This window comes from Trifolium pratense, linkage group LG4 (genome assembly GCF_020283565.1).
Source record: "Trifolium pratense cultivar HEN17-A07 linkage group LG4, ARS_RC_1.1, whole genome shotgun sequence".
Lineage (NCBI taxonomy): Eukaryota > Viridiplantae > Streptophyta > Magnoliopsida > Fabales > Fabaceae > Trifolium > Trifolium pratense.
The window spans coordinates 19,960,529-19,974,530 of record NC_060062.1 but is presented as its reverse complement, the minus strand read 5'-3'; the positions used below and the strand labels follow the sequence as shown (position 1 = coordinate 19,974,530).

At 33.6% G+C, this 14,002-nt stretch overlaps 2 protein-coding genes across 2 annotated transcripts; both read left to right on the top strand.

The window, feature by feature from the left end:
• The first annotated feature begins 3,687 nt into the window (after window positions 1–3,687).
• LOC123922243 lies at window positions 3,688–4,116 on the top strand. Its single transcript, XM_045974977.1, has one exon. It carries the CDS (start codon window positions 3,688–3,690, stop codon window positions 4,114–4,116), a length of 429 nt encoding a protein of 142 aa, XP_045830933.1.
• Window positions 4,117–5,983: 1,867 nt separating this feature from the next.
• Window positions 5,984–12,080, top strand: LOC123920338 (galactokinase). The gene is made up of 13 exons (XM_045972608.1): window positions 5,984–6,482; window positions 6,604–6,779; window positions 7,138–7,184; window positions 7,372–7,466; window positions 7,624–7,706; window positions 7,880–7,948; window positions 8,951–9,136; window positions 9,530–9,664; window positions 9,859–9,993; window positions 10,155–10,225; window positions 11,301–11,378; window positions 11,559–11,700; window positions 11,793–12,080. The coding sequence occupies exons 1-13, from the start codon at window positions 6,320–6,322 to the stop codon at window positions 11,901–11,903; spliced, it is 1,491 nt and encodes a 496-aa protein (XP_045828564.1). The 5' UTR covers window positions 5,984–6,319; the 3' UTR covers window positions 11,904–12,080.
• Window positions 12,081–14,002: the final 1,922 nt, after the last annotated feature.

Sequence of the window (14,002 nt, the reverse complement as noted above, 5' to 3'; positions counted from 1 at the left end):
ATCTTTATTAAAGATCAACTCAGATGTGAGCGCTGAACCAAGTGTAAGGTTGCAAGGCCTTGGCGTTACCTGTAAGTCTTACGAGTTGGGTACGTCAGAAAAAGAAAAATGAAACAAGGTTGCAAGGCCTTGGCGTTACCTGTAAGTCTTACGAGTTGGGTACGTCAGAAAAAGAAAATAAAATAAGGTTGAAAGGCCTTGGCGTTACCTGTAAGTCTTACGAGTTGGGTACGTCAGAAAAAGAAAATAAAACAAGGTTGAAAGGCCTTGGCGTTACCTGTAAGTCTTACGAGTTGGGTACGTCAGAAAAAGAAAATAAAACAAGGTTGAAAGGCCTTGGCGTTACCTGTAAGTCTTACGAGTTGGGTACGTCAGAAAAAAAATTAAACAAGGTTGCAAGGCCTTGGCGTTACCTGTAAGCCTTACGAGTTGGGTACGTCAGAAAAAGAAAAAATAAAATAAGGTTGAAAGGCCTTGGCGTTACCTGTAAGTCTTACGAGTTGGGTACGTCAGAAAAAGAAAATAAAACAAGGTTGAAAGGCCTTGGCGTTACCTGTAAGTCTTACGAGTTGGGTACGTCAGAAAAAGAAAATAAAACAAGGTTGAAAGGCCTTGGCGTTACCTGTAAGTCTTACGAGTTGGGTACGTCAGAAAAAGAAAATAAAACAAGGTTGAAAGGCCTTGGCGTTACCTGTAAGTCTTACGAGTTGGGTACGTCAGAAAAAGAAAATAAAACAAGGTTGAAAGGCCTTGGCGTTACCTGTAAGTCTTACGAGTTGGGTACGTCAGAAAAAGAAAATAAAACAAGGTTGAAAGGCCTCGGCGTTACCTGTAAGTCTTACGAGTTGGGTACGTCAGAAAAAGAAAATAAAACAAGGTTGAAAGGCCTTGGCGTTACCTGTAAGTCTTACGAGTTGGGGGCGTCAGAAAAAGAAAATAAAACAAGGTCGAAATGCCTTGGCGTTACCCGTAGGGAGCGTCAGAAAAAGATACAGCGAAGAAAGGCGAGATTATCAACACCGCCAGAAAAAGCTTATACACAACCAAAGCAAGGCGATTCATTATAACGCCAAATCATTTGCAACCACCAAAAGGCATCAGGTATAAAGTTATTCATAAATGATATATAATTATATTTAAAGTGCTAAAGACATTGCAGGTGCAAAGTTAAAAATTTCAAAGGCGAGATTATTTTCAACACCAAACACAAAGTATAATGGAAGGGCGACTCCGAGCAGCGCCAATTCTTTTTAAATCGCCAAGAAGTTACAAAATAAGGCGTGCAAGCCTGGCAGTACGAAAATCAACTACAACAAAGAAGTGGCGAGACAGATTACGCCAGAATACTTACAATCCTCAAATATAGAGTGTCAAAGAAAATAAGAAACTCATGTTGAGTAGAAGAAGCAGAAGTACAGACCAACAAAGTTACTAGCCTCAAAGTTTCAATTTGATTTCAAGAAGACAAGGAGGGACGAATCGCGAAAGATGAAGAGGCGAGATTGGTGACAACGCTAGCTTGAAAATGCAAATACAATGAAAAAAGAGGAAGGGCGACTTGCCAACTTGCTCAAAGTCGCCAAGAAACAATGACAACAATATTCAAAGCCACAAATGGCGTACATCAAGATATTCAAAGGTCATAGAAGGGCGTACAAATTAGCTAAGAAATATCAACAACAAAAGGAAGGAAAAGGCGACAAGCAAACGAATAATATAAGTCAGCAACAAATAGGCGACATAGAACAACGCCGAGGCATAATAATTGCCAAGTGATTTCAATCAAAAGCACTTCGCCTTCTTGAAGCCTCGTGCTTGGGGGGCTGTGTACCGGGCCATGGACCAGGGTGTGATTTGTTAAGGCCCAATACGAAAAAGCCCAATGGGAGCATCTAAAGGAGAAGCGTGAAAACAACCATGAAAAACACATGATAAGCATGATCCACCATGACTTGGAGAAGAGGGAAGAAACTTGGAGAAGAAGGAAGAAGCTTGGAGAAGAAGGAAGAAGCTTGGAGAAGAAGGAAAAGTAACCGCCCACTACCCATGAATTCCTCTCCAAGCAAGGCGGTTATCAAGCAACAAGAGGGAGATGTTTTGCCTATAAATAGGATCTTCTTCAAGAGAATAAAGGGACTCTCATTCTGAGAAACCACCATACTTTCATTCCTGTAAAGAGACAATTCTTTCATTATTGTAAAGTTAATCAATTTTTTCTTTCTGATCATACTTGTATCCATTATCAATCTTGAATAATACACACCCCCTATGTTTTTTACCAGAACATTACCGTAGGGATCGTTGTAGGTATATTTTTCATATTATAAATTAACCATTGAAAGTTATTTGGATGTACACAATTTGTACTTGAGAGTTTAAGAAATTCACCTTAAAGATGAATAAATTTTGTACTTGAGAGTTGTAGTATGTAAGTTTGTACTTGCAGAGTTATTGTATGTGAAAAACAAATAAGTTTAACTAAGATATTGGAGTCAAGCAATTAATAAACTCCCCGAAAACAAATTGTTCGAGAAAACTCGTATATAATTTTCGATGAGAACAATTACTTGGCAGACTTTTATAATCACGCTGTCGGAAAAAAAATTATAAGCAAATAAGTTTTTTAGATAATAATAATTTATAAGCAAAATTAAGCTTGTGATCTTTTACTATTTTATTTTTATATATTTTGAATACCTCTTCAAAAAAATCTCTAAATTGATCATTTGTGTTACATTTCATTACACTGTTAGCTTTTGAATTATATCCATCTTGCACCCCCTACTCCTTATATTAAATTTTGTGACCGTGCAAACCACAACTTTTTTCGAAATTCGACATTTAAGTGCTAATTTATCGCAACTCACACTCACACTAGAGATGAATGATTATATGGTTTATTGAATTTGAGTATTTTCTCTTGAATGAAGACACCACAGCCAAAATTTAGATTCTAAGAGAAAATATTTTACTTCTTTACTACTTTTAGGGTCCGTTTGATCTGCTAAAAAATAAGGGACTGGAAGTTGTACTTTGTTTGATTGTAAAACTGTTTCAGGAACTGGACAAACTGGGAGGCAATGGACAGGACAAAAACAGAATTTTTTGTCCCTCACTAAACCACAACACAACTTTTTGTCCGCAGTACAAGTTGTCTAAAATGTCAAAATACAATTTTATTAACAAAATATCGTATAAGACAAAAAAATGTTCAATATCCCAAAAGTTTGTTCTGTGCTGTTCTGTCATGTGTTGTGCTGTTCTGTCTTGTACTGTTATGTCCGGTACTTACCCTTTAACAAATCAAACACACCCTTAAGGAGAAGTAGAAAATCTTTAAATATAAATAAACTTGTGAACATTTTTACCACAAGTATAATCCTATTAGCGAGTAAAAAGGAAAACGTCAAGATATTGTTCTAAAAATGGATCATAAACCTTTGGTATCATTCCAACATATAAAACTTGAATGCATCTAACTTTATGTAATTCTCAAGACAACTTTTCTATCCTTCCATGGTTTTGAAAAAATATTTAAAGATTATGAAGCACACAAGATTTTCTACTATCATTTCTATTCATGTGACCATGTTAATCTTATTAATCCCACCAATCCAATCAACTCTCTCACACACTAGTTTGTTAGAACAAATATGTCGTCAATCACCACATTACCATCTTTGTATAATGACATTAAGATCATCAATTAATCATAGATGTAAAGAAGACATTGCTGGATTTGCTCGATTAACCCTTCAAATGATCAATGCCAATGTTTCTATAACATTAGATCATATACAAAAAGGTGATGTACAACTACAAACCAATGAGCCAAAACAAAAAGAGGCTATGAAAGATTGTCTTGCTTTATATAACATGATAGTTGATGTACATTTGCATGAGGCTTTAATTGCTATGGACAAAAGTGATTATAAGGTTGTTAAACAAAGGGCTTATGCTGCTGGGGTACAAGCTCGGACATGTGATGATAAATTCAAAGATTCAACTATGAAGCCTTTGAAGGATACAAATAGATATGTGCAAAATCTTTGTGCTATCACCATGTCCATTGTTAACAAATTGCTTTTGCCAAACAAACCAACTTTTACTTATTAGAATTATTAATGTTGAGGTTTTTGTATCTTGTATATTTTTAGATTGTAAAACCATAAATTTTTTTAGACAATGATGTATATAGTTTTTTTTTTTTTTTTACATGGCAGGCCTGCAAATGATGTATATAATATAAATTAGAGGCCTCCAAATTATGTATATAGTTTTATTAAACAAATTGTTGGAGTTGTTGTATAAATTGTAAATTTATTCATATAATGTCGACTTTTCTATCATAGTTAATGATAGTTTTTAGAGTTAATTATGCATTTGGTAACTTAACTATCACAATTTAACAATTTGAGTCTCATCCTCCATTGTGTTTTTGTTTTGCAAAAGCAAATTATAACTATATTTATATTTATATTTATGTGTGTATAGAATTTCATGCCACCTCAATTTTGATGGGTTCAACCAAAAATTATATGGATTAAATTTTTATACAACAATAAAAAAAATTAGGCTTAAATGCAGTTTTACCCCCCCTATTTTGAAAAATGCGGAATTTTACCCCCTCTATTTTAAAATGCGGAATTTTACCCCCCCTATTTTATAATTTGTTGGATTTTGCCCCCCCACCAAAATTTTGCACAAAATCTGCTTCTGAGCCTCAAGTTCAAAGCTTCGCACATAACTCAATTTGGATCAATAATTCACCAAACTGGTACCGAAACGACCGCAATCAAGTTAGTTTTCCACATAATCAAACTCCACTAAATTTGTAATTACAGAAAGAGATTAATTACCGTTTTAGTGAAAGTTTGTTCAAATTAATTATCGTATGAAACTACTACTGGTATTTTCGTCATGCCTCTCACCTTGTAACTCGTTTTTTAATACTATTTACATGTATGGAAAGCTAACGAAATTACCCTTATTGGCATTTCAATTTCGTCGAATTTGGAGTTATGATGCGTTCGGTAGACGATGTTGAGTTTGAAGATCACAAGTAGATTTCTGCAGAATTAGTAATTGGACAGACCTTCACTAAAACGGTAATTAATCTCTCTCTGTAACTCCAAATTTAGTGGGGTTTGATTCTGTGGAAAGCTAACTCGATTACGATCGTTATGGTATCAGTTTTGTGAATTATTGATCCAAATTGAGATCCATGCGAAGCTTTGAACTTGAGGCTCAAAAGCAGATTTTGTGCAGAATTTTGGTGGGGGGCAAAATCCAACAAATTATAAAATAGGGGGGGTAAAATTCCGCATTTTAAAATAGGGGGGTAAAATTCCGCATTTTTCAAAACATTGGGGTAAAACTGCATTTAAGCCAAAAAATTATGACAAAGGAGAGATCACATTCGAAGTACACTTTTGATTTAGTCCCATGGCATATAGTTCAACGATTTAGATCCTCAGCTGCAGATCCCTCTGCTGCTGTTTCTGCTGCACAAATGAGAGTCCTCGGATTAAATCTAGCGGACGAGAGTGGATCCTCTCCGGTACATAACATTTTCTTCATGTGGAATCATCACCATCCATTTGATTGGTGAACAGTAACAATAATTAAATCAAGGGTGGATTACTGCACTCCCTGCAATTATTTTTGCAGGGAGGGGATCTGTTCTTACTTAAGGACAACTGCATTAAACTGAAATAAGTTTGTGTTACTTATAAATGATATGTCAAGAGTGATCCATTCAAAAAACTTAAGAACCTAAAGTAAGAAATGAACTTTCAGATATGGATATGTACCGGTATACCAATGTGGATAATTCTACTAAATTGACAAATGATATTTAATATAAAAAATTAATTAACACTATTTATAAACCTATCGAAATTTTCCATTTTAGCATTTAGTCCTGTAATAAAGTTTTTCATGAAAAAAGTAGAAATAGTTTTTTTTTATATTATTTTTATTTGTTACAAAAATTGTAGCAGAAAAAAAATGAGTAATCACAACAATCGAGCTGAATTCACGTGAGCAATGTCACTGCCACGTAAGTCGTCTTCATCCTTCACCATTTACGTTCATTCCAACCAGCACCGATTGATTCTATTCAATCGCATTTAACAAAAATTCTAATATTATCCTTTCTTTTCCACTCCTACAAATTATCCGAAAATAATTACTATAAAAACTTCCAAAAATATTCAAAGCTAAATTCAATACCAATTTCACTCGCACTTCCGAAAACAAACGCACCGCACAGATAGAGATTCAAACTCGAAATTGTGAAAAGATAGAAACAACGATAATGGCGAAGCACGAAGAACTTCCGATCCCGATTTACAATAACCTAGAGCTTGTCTACGGCGGAGGTTCATCGCTCGAAGAAGCTCAGCTTCGTTTCGATATTCTCAAATCCAAATTCAAGGAATTTTTCGGTCACACTCCTCAATTATTCGCTCGTTCACCTGGTTCGATTCCTCTAATACCTAATTCAATGTTTAACGAGAGATTGAAATTCATGCGATTGATTTGTGGATTTTTATATAATTGATTAATTATTTTTGTTTTTTTAATTGTTTTGATGTGTAGGGAGAGTGAACTTGATTGGGGAACATATTGATTATGAAGGATATTCGGTGTTGCCTATGGCTATTCGTCAAGATACGATTATTGCTATTAGGAAAAATGAATCTGAAAAGGTTCTTAGGATCGCTAATGTCAATGATAAATATTCCATATGTACTTATCCTGCTGATCCTCTTCAGGTTCAAATTCAGATCATATGTGTCTCTCTCTGTATTTTCACTTTGACCGTATAATAATAATAGTAGTAAATACTAAATAGTAATAATCAGTGTAATTTTTTGGAAGATGCAAAATTGATTTTGACATGTTTGGATGTTTTGGAGTAAATTTAATTTAATTTTACAATTTATACACATGTTTTTTTTAATAATAAATATAGGATAATTACACATGAATGAAAGACAAACAGACAACAAGCTGCACTGCTATTTTTTTTAACGGCAAAACCAATCCTCTGAAAAACAACATTCATATAGGATTGTGTTTTGCTGTTCTTTATAACTCATGTTGTCGAATAACATTGTTTTTTGTGTGTAGGAATTGGACTTGAAGAATCACAAGTGGGGCCATTATTTTATATGTGGGTGAGTTTATTTCATATTTATATGTGATATGTTTCCGGAGTATTTGCTATTTATAGAGTGAAATGCAAAATGATATGTTCTAACTATGAATGGAGCAGAAGTGCAATCAAGTCAGTTTGTGAATGAGAAAAAAATGTAGCAAATGTTGTTTTGGATTCAAATTGTAATTGATAATATGGTTCTGTAGGTACAAAGGTTTTTATGACTACGCAAAATTGAAAGGAGTGAATGTTGGCGAACCTGTTGGACTTGATGTTCTTGTTGATGGGACTGTGCCGACAGGTGTGTTGATTTGTTTTAAATTATTTTTTCTACTAAGGGTATTCAAATTTACATAGTGATATATTGACTTTATGTTTGTTTAGTTAGAGATGACGGATTCATGACTTTTGTTTGTTGTCGGGGTTAGATTAAGTGGATCATATTTATCTTTTTACAGGTTCAGGACTATCAAGCTCTGCAGCATTTGTTTGCTCTTCCACGATTGCTATTATGGCTGCTTTTGATGTGAACTTCCCAAAGGTCTGCCTTCTATAGGGTTATACAATAATAACTTTTGCTTTTATAAATCAGATATATATAACTACAGTGCTTTTATTGAAAGCTTGTCTTTATTTTTGAAAATATTTTCTGTTATATTTAGCAGTTACTCTTTTATTTTGTTTCTAACATAGATTATCATACATTGTTGACAGAAAGAAATTGCACAAGTTACATGCGACTGTGAACGACATATTGGGACACAATCTGGTGGGATGGATCAGGTTGTGCACATCTTTCAGTCAGACATTTTATATTAATTTTAATGTTAACATTTCCGAGTTTCCAGTTTTACCATCTTTTCCTCTAAATCACCTTTCCATAGAAGCATTACAAATTCGTCAATTGGCACTGATTGGTTAACGCTGTTTGTCACTAAAATTCTAATCACGGCCTTCTAGCATTTCATCATTTAGCACGATGTTATTGATGGTGGACCATGGAGGAGAGCCAAAAATCAGACATACTGGCAAACATATGGCGCTGCCATCCTTCACAAAATGGCCATGTCGATTTTTCAAAAATCTGCCATGATGCCGCCATGGCCCATATTTGACAACACTGATTTAGCATGAAACAAACTATGTTACATAGTTTCATTTTACATTTCCATAAAATATGAATTTTGAAACACAAGCTCCACAGCACTGTGTTCCAAAAGAGTTTGTTTTCTGGGTTGGAACTTGGAAGTGATTCAGGGTATTCAGATAGTTATACTAATTTACACAGTTTCTATGACCGTGGCCTCAAATTTAAAACAATATTCAGTTCACTTCAGGATTCTTTTGAATTAGGGAGTGATTAGGAAAAATTTATTTAAACTTATCTTATGACATATACACTTGTATAGTTGTTTGGAAAAGTCTGAAAATAGCTTGCTGATTACAGCTTATTTTCATAAGTTGCTCGGTATGTCTTATCAAAACCACTTATACAAAACTTATTTGAAGTTTCTACTCATTCCCTCTTCGTTGGTAGAAAGTAGAAACAGTTTATACACAAGCACTTATTGAGTAAACGCTTAACTGAGCTATTTAGCAATTAGCCTAACATCCTCTCAGACTATCATTGCATTACACTACTTCCAACCAGCTCGTATAATAAATATTTTATGAGTATATAGGACTTAATTCAATATGCATAAATGCCATCTTTTATTGTTCTTCTTGGGACCTTCTGACATTTTACCTGGTTTTACATTTTTTTCTTCATCTTTTACTCGATAGGCAATATCTGTCATGGCCAAGACTGGGTTTGCAGAATTGATTGATTTCAACCCAATTCGTGCGACAGATGTGCAACTGCCTGATGGTGGGACTTTTGTTATAGGGCATTCTTTGGCAGAGTCTCAGAAGGCTGTTACTGCTGCCACAAATTATAATAACAGGGTTGTTGAATGTCGTTTAGCTGCTGTAAGTACATTTTAAGCTAATTATGGTTAGTTATATCCACATACTTTTTAGCTTTTCAAAGTACAAATTTATTTGATGGAAATGCATAAATAGATTCTTGTTGATTGTCAAAACCACTCACCAGTTGTTCAAATTAACTTTGACTGAACAATTATATTTAACTCATTCAAAATCTTTCATATCACCTGATGACAAGACGTTGCTTTACCTAATTCTGTGGTGAACAAAAAACCTGTTCGTTTCAGATACTGGTGGCCGTTTTATGTTGTAGTTAATCGGTGTTTACACGTGCATACATTGAAAGCTTGTTAATCAGATGGACCAGAAACTTACTAATCCTTTTGTGTTATGAATTTATACTTAAATGACCCACAATTGCTATTGTGTTCCCAGATTGTGCTTGCTATAAAGCTAGGAATGAAACCAGCTGAGGCAATATCAAAAGTGAAAACACTGTCCGATGTTGAAGGGTTATGCGTATCATTTGCTGGTACTAAAAACTCATCTGATCCTGTACTTGCTGTAAAGGTAATATAACCTGGTATGATGTCATCCTTAAAATTAACCTTGTGAAACATCCTTTTTTTTACTCTTATTTTTATATGGAAATTGGAAAACATTTTATTACAACTGATATGAATTTATATTTACATTTTATATTTTTTACATTCATAAAAATTTCAAACCTTTTCCTGTTTATAAGAATGTTCCTTCTGGTACAGGAATATTTGAAAGAAGAACCATATACAGCTGAAGAAATTGAAGCTGTTACTGGGGAAAAGCTGACTTTATTTTTGAATATTAATGCATCTTACTTGGACGTCATAAAAGCTGCAAAGCAATACAAGTTACATCAGGTTCATTTTTTTAATCCCTATTCATGAAGATTTCATGTACGACGGACTACAGTTGGGAAATTCTAAAAATATCTTGTGGTTTTTGAGTTTTACCATTGGTTTTAACAGTTAATGTATTGTTCACTTTATGCTTTATTATTTAATTTGATGCATGTTTCTAGAGAGCTGCTCACGTTTATTCAGAAGCCAAGAGGGTATATGCTTTCAAGGATGTTGTATCATCAAATCTAAGGTAAGACTGTTGGATCTATCATATATAGTTGTGTTTTATGAGCATCGTGTATGCTCTAGTCTTTGTTTAATATGATTTTTTCTGAGAAAATTCTGTATTGCTTAAAGATGGTTACAGATGATTGAAATTTGCAACAGGCTGATTGAACATTGTTTTGACCCTAGCTATTTTTTTCACATTCTTAAAATATACCTTTAAGGCCCAACTCAACCCCACAAAATCAACTTGTAAGGAGAGACTCACAAACCTTAGAAGGAAGGACTACATTGGCCATATCTCTAGTTTTTTTTTTTTTTTTGAATAAGCAAATTTTATTAAGGTGAAATCTTTGCACAAGGAGTACAACAGAAATCCCTAAAAGAAAGGTACAGAGGGAGAACACAAAAGCAGGAGAAAAAATAGGTCAACACAGTTATAAACTGTTGAGCCTAGAAACAAGAAAAGAAAAAACAGATACAAAAAAAGCATGCTCCCTGCTAAAAACCAACTCTTCCTCATCTCAACAAGCATAGAGTTGGAGCTTGATTCCATTCATAAAACAGACAAGAGAGAGTTTGAGACCTTGCAATCCACCATTTCCACGAGCTAATTTTTACTTCCTCCACTAGTCCTATAACATCAGTAATTCCATTCTCAACCGGCCTGAGAAGTTTCCGGCTTTACTACTGTGCCTCTAGAAGTAGATAGACAAAGTTAGATATGTTTTGGATCTCTATAAAATTGGCTGCAATAAAGAAGGGGAAAATTTGAGGTGAATGGTTTTGGAGGGACTAATACCAAAAGAGACCACTTTTGTTTGAAATGAGAAGCATATTTAGCGCATGTAAAAGTTACATGTTTGCCTTTTCTACTTTTCATTAAAAAATGTTCCACATTTTGCTACTACTGTGGTTGCCTGATCTAGCTTGCGGTTGTTACTGAATGTGTGCATTTTCACTTTCATTCAGTTTGTCTTGAATGTAAATTGGATGAGGACTGGTCTGAGTTTCTTCTAACAGTAGTTTGCATAATCTGTGATTATTTTGTAATTGGATTGGATTATGTTTCTTGCATTTTAACAACCCAAAAATTTCAGCGATGAGGAGAAGCTAAAGAAACTTGGTGACCTTATGAACGAGAGTCATTATAGCTGCAGTAATTTATATGAATGCAGGTAATAATGACATACATTGTTAATTTTTTTCGTTGGAAAAATGTATGCATTGTCAATTATTGGATTCTCTCATGTGAGCTTTTTCCAACTGTACAATAAGAGATGAATTCTTGTAAAATTTAGTTTCCTTTTTCAGCACATAAAATTGATATTTTCTTTTTATTATAATTATGAAATCAGCTGTCCGGAGTTGGAAGAACTTACAAAGGTCTCTCGCGACAATGGTGCTTTTGGGGCAAGGCTGACTGGAGCTGGATGGGGTGGTTGTGCTGTTGCTTTGGTGAAAGAGAGCATAGTTCCACAATTCATCCTTAATTTGAAGGTATGTGATCATCATATACTAATGCTTAACAACCTTAAGCACTGGAAATTTGAAAGTAACAAGTTTCATTGATTGATTCTATATCATTGCAGGAACATTACTACCAACCTAGGATAGACAAGGGCGTCATTAAGAAGGACGATCTTGGTCTTTATGTATTTGCTTCCAAGCCATCAAGTGGTTCTGCCATCTTCAAGTTTTAGAATATTTCCTCCCCCCAATTCCCTGTTTATATTTATGGTTTTTTTTTAAGGATTTTAACGTAGTACCAAACACAGTTTCTCCTGGGTGAATAAGAAAACGTACCCTATTTTTACGAAGTTGTTTTTCACTAGTCAATATACTAAATAAAACCAAACGAATAATATTGCAGATTTGCAGTTATATTTCCTAATAGGAGAACACAGTATTTTTATATGTTTAGAGCTATAAGATTAGGACCAATATGTAAAAAGATTTGCATCATCAGCCAATGGTGCGTTTTAACCTCATGCAATACTTTTACATAAACAAATGGTTGAAATGAAAAAAAATTTAAGGCATGGTAAACCCAGCTAAATTGTCTCTTACACACCCTGCATGCGTGTACACATAGACAACTCAATGCGATGAATTGGGAGCCTAAAGAAGGGCTTGCGTAACCTTACCCCCTTGGGTTTGCCTTAGCATTTTTACATATTTTATGATGGTAAAAGTCACATAATTTGTCTGTAAGAAACTCAATTGACGATATTGATATTATTAGGTTGAATATATTCATTTGATTTGAATATGAGATCTTACAAATTTGTATGTGAATTTCAAAGTGGTCTCACTTCGTCCAGAGACAACAAAAACAAAATCATAAAGAATGTGGGTACACAAACATTGAGGCTAAATTATATTAAACCACACAAACAAAGTCTCTAGGGAAAGAACTCATATTCTCAAGGTCTCATTTTGCTTTACATGCTTGCTGTCATTTCCTTCTCATATGGTAGGCCAGATAGAAAGCATAGAGAGAGTGGAGAGAAAAAATAGTCATTAAAAGAGGTCTTTGACATTGATTAATACTGGTCTCTAATATTATGAGGAATCATCTTTCAGATACCCAGCATATGTCTCTCACTTTGTTTGGTGTACTGGTCCTACCAACCTCTCATTTATCATGTGGGCTCGGTTCATGAATCGGCAAAAGCAATTTTCATAACAAAAAAAATCATAATGGAAAACAATTTTTTAGAAATTCTTGAAATAAAGAATTTCATTAAACTTTTTGACCACATAGAAAATTGATGCACACAAAACCACTTTTCATGTCTGATCTGATAAATCTAGAGACCTAAAACGAAATTTAAATTAAAACCTAGATAAGACTGTTTCGGATTGTTGATGTCAGACCATTGATCGGAGAACCTCATGGAGGAGGGATCAAAACTCAAAAAAAATTAAAATTGGGGGACTAAAAAGTTGGTTTTTAAAATAGGGGGACCAAAACTTCATTTTTTTGAAAATAAGGGGATCAAAAGTGCATTTAAACCTATTAATTAAATAAAAAATATAAAAAAATTGATGTCTAAAATTATTTGAAGCCTAAAACAAACAGCCGTCTCATTTGCTGCCGCTTGGGCCTGCTCTGCCACTTCTTATTTCCGATTGTGCAACCAAAAGAGTAGAGACACACTATTGAGCCATTTGTTTAATTATTAGTCAGCTATCAAATATGCAATGAGTAATTTTTGGTCAAAAAAATGTACAACAAATAATTAAATATAATTGATAAAATAGTATATATTTAGGATTTTTCGTTTTTTCTCTTAAATATGAGATATCATTAGTAAAATAATATAAAGAAATAAAATAGAAAAACAACTTAAAAGTGATATTTTATATCACGTGTGTAAACTCATTTCTTTTGTTGTTTCTTATAATTACTACAAAACTATTGACAACTCCACAAACAAGTCCACCTCAACATAAGTGTCGGTGAACAAGTATTCACAATTTTTTTTACAAGTACTCAACTTAAAATTCAGTGGTGTCTAAAGTAGCACTATATTATTATATTGTAGTTAATAAAATTTCTATAAAAAAAGAAATATAGTTAAGGAAAAAAAATTACACTATTAGTCAAAAAAACAAAGTAGCACTAGAATTTTTCAAAAGTAAAAAATATAGCACTATAGTATATTTAAGGAAAATTCTATATAAAAGAAGAATAGTTAAGAAAAAATGTAAAAAAATAAACTATTAAAAGAAATTACACACTAAAAATCTTTTTTTTTCTTCTGGTAGAACACTAAAAATCTTATTTATTTACTCG

Excerpts from the sequence above, each read along its gene's own strand:
- LOC123922243 (XM_045974977.1), top strand. The coding sequence starts at position 3,688 with ATGACATTAAGATCATCAATTAATCATAGATGTAAAGAAGACATTGCT.
- LOC123920338 (XM_045972608.1), top strand. The coding sequence starts at position 6,320 with ATGGCGAAGCACGAAGAACTTCCGATCCCGATTTACAATAACCTAGAG. Across the intron at positions 6,483-6,603 it reads ATTATTCGCTCGTTCACCTG|GGAGAGTGAACTTGATTGGG; the intron begins GTTCGATTCCTC and ends TTTGATGTGTAG. Across the intron at positions 9,994-10,154 it reads AGCAATACAAGTTACATCAG|AGAGCTGCTCACGTTTATTC; the intron begins GTTCATTTTTTT and ends GCATGTTTCTAG.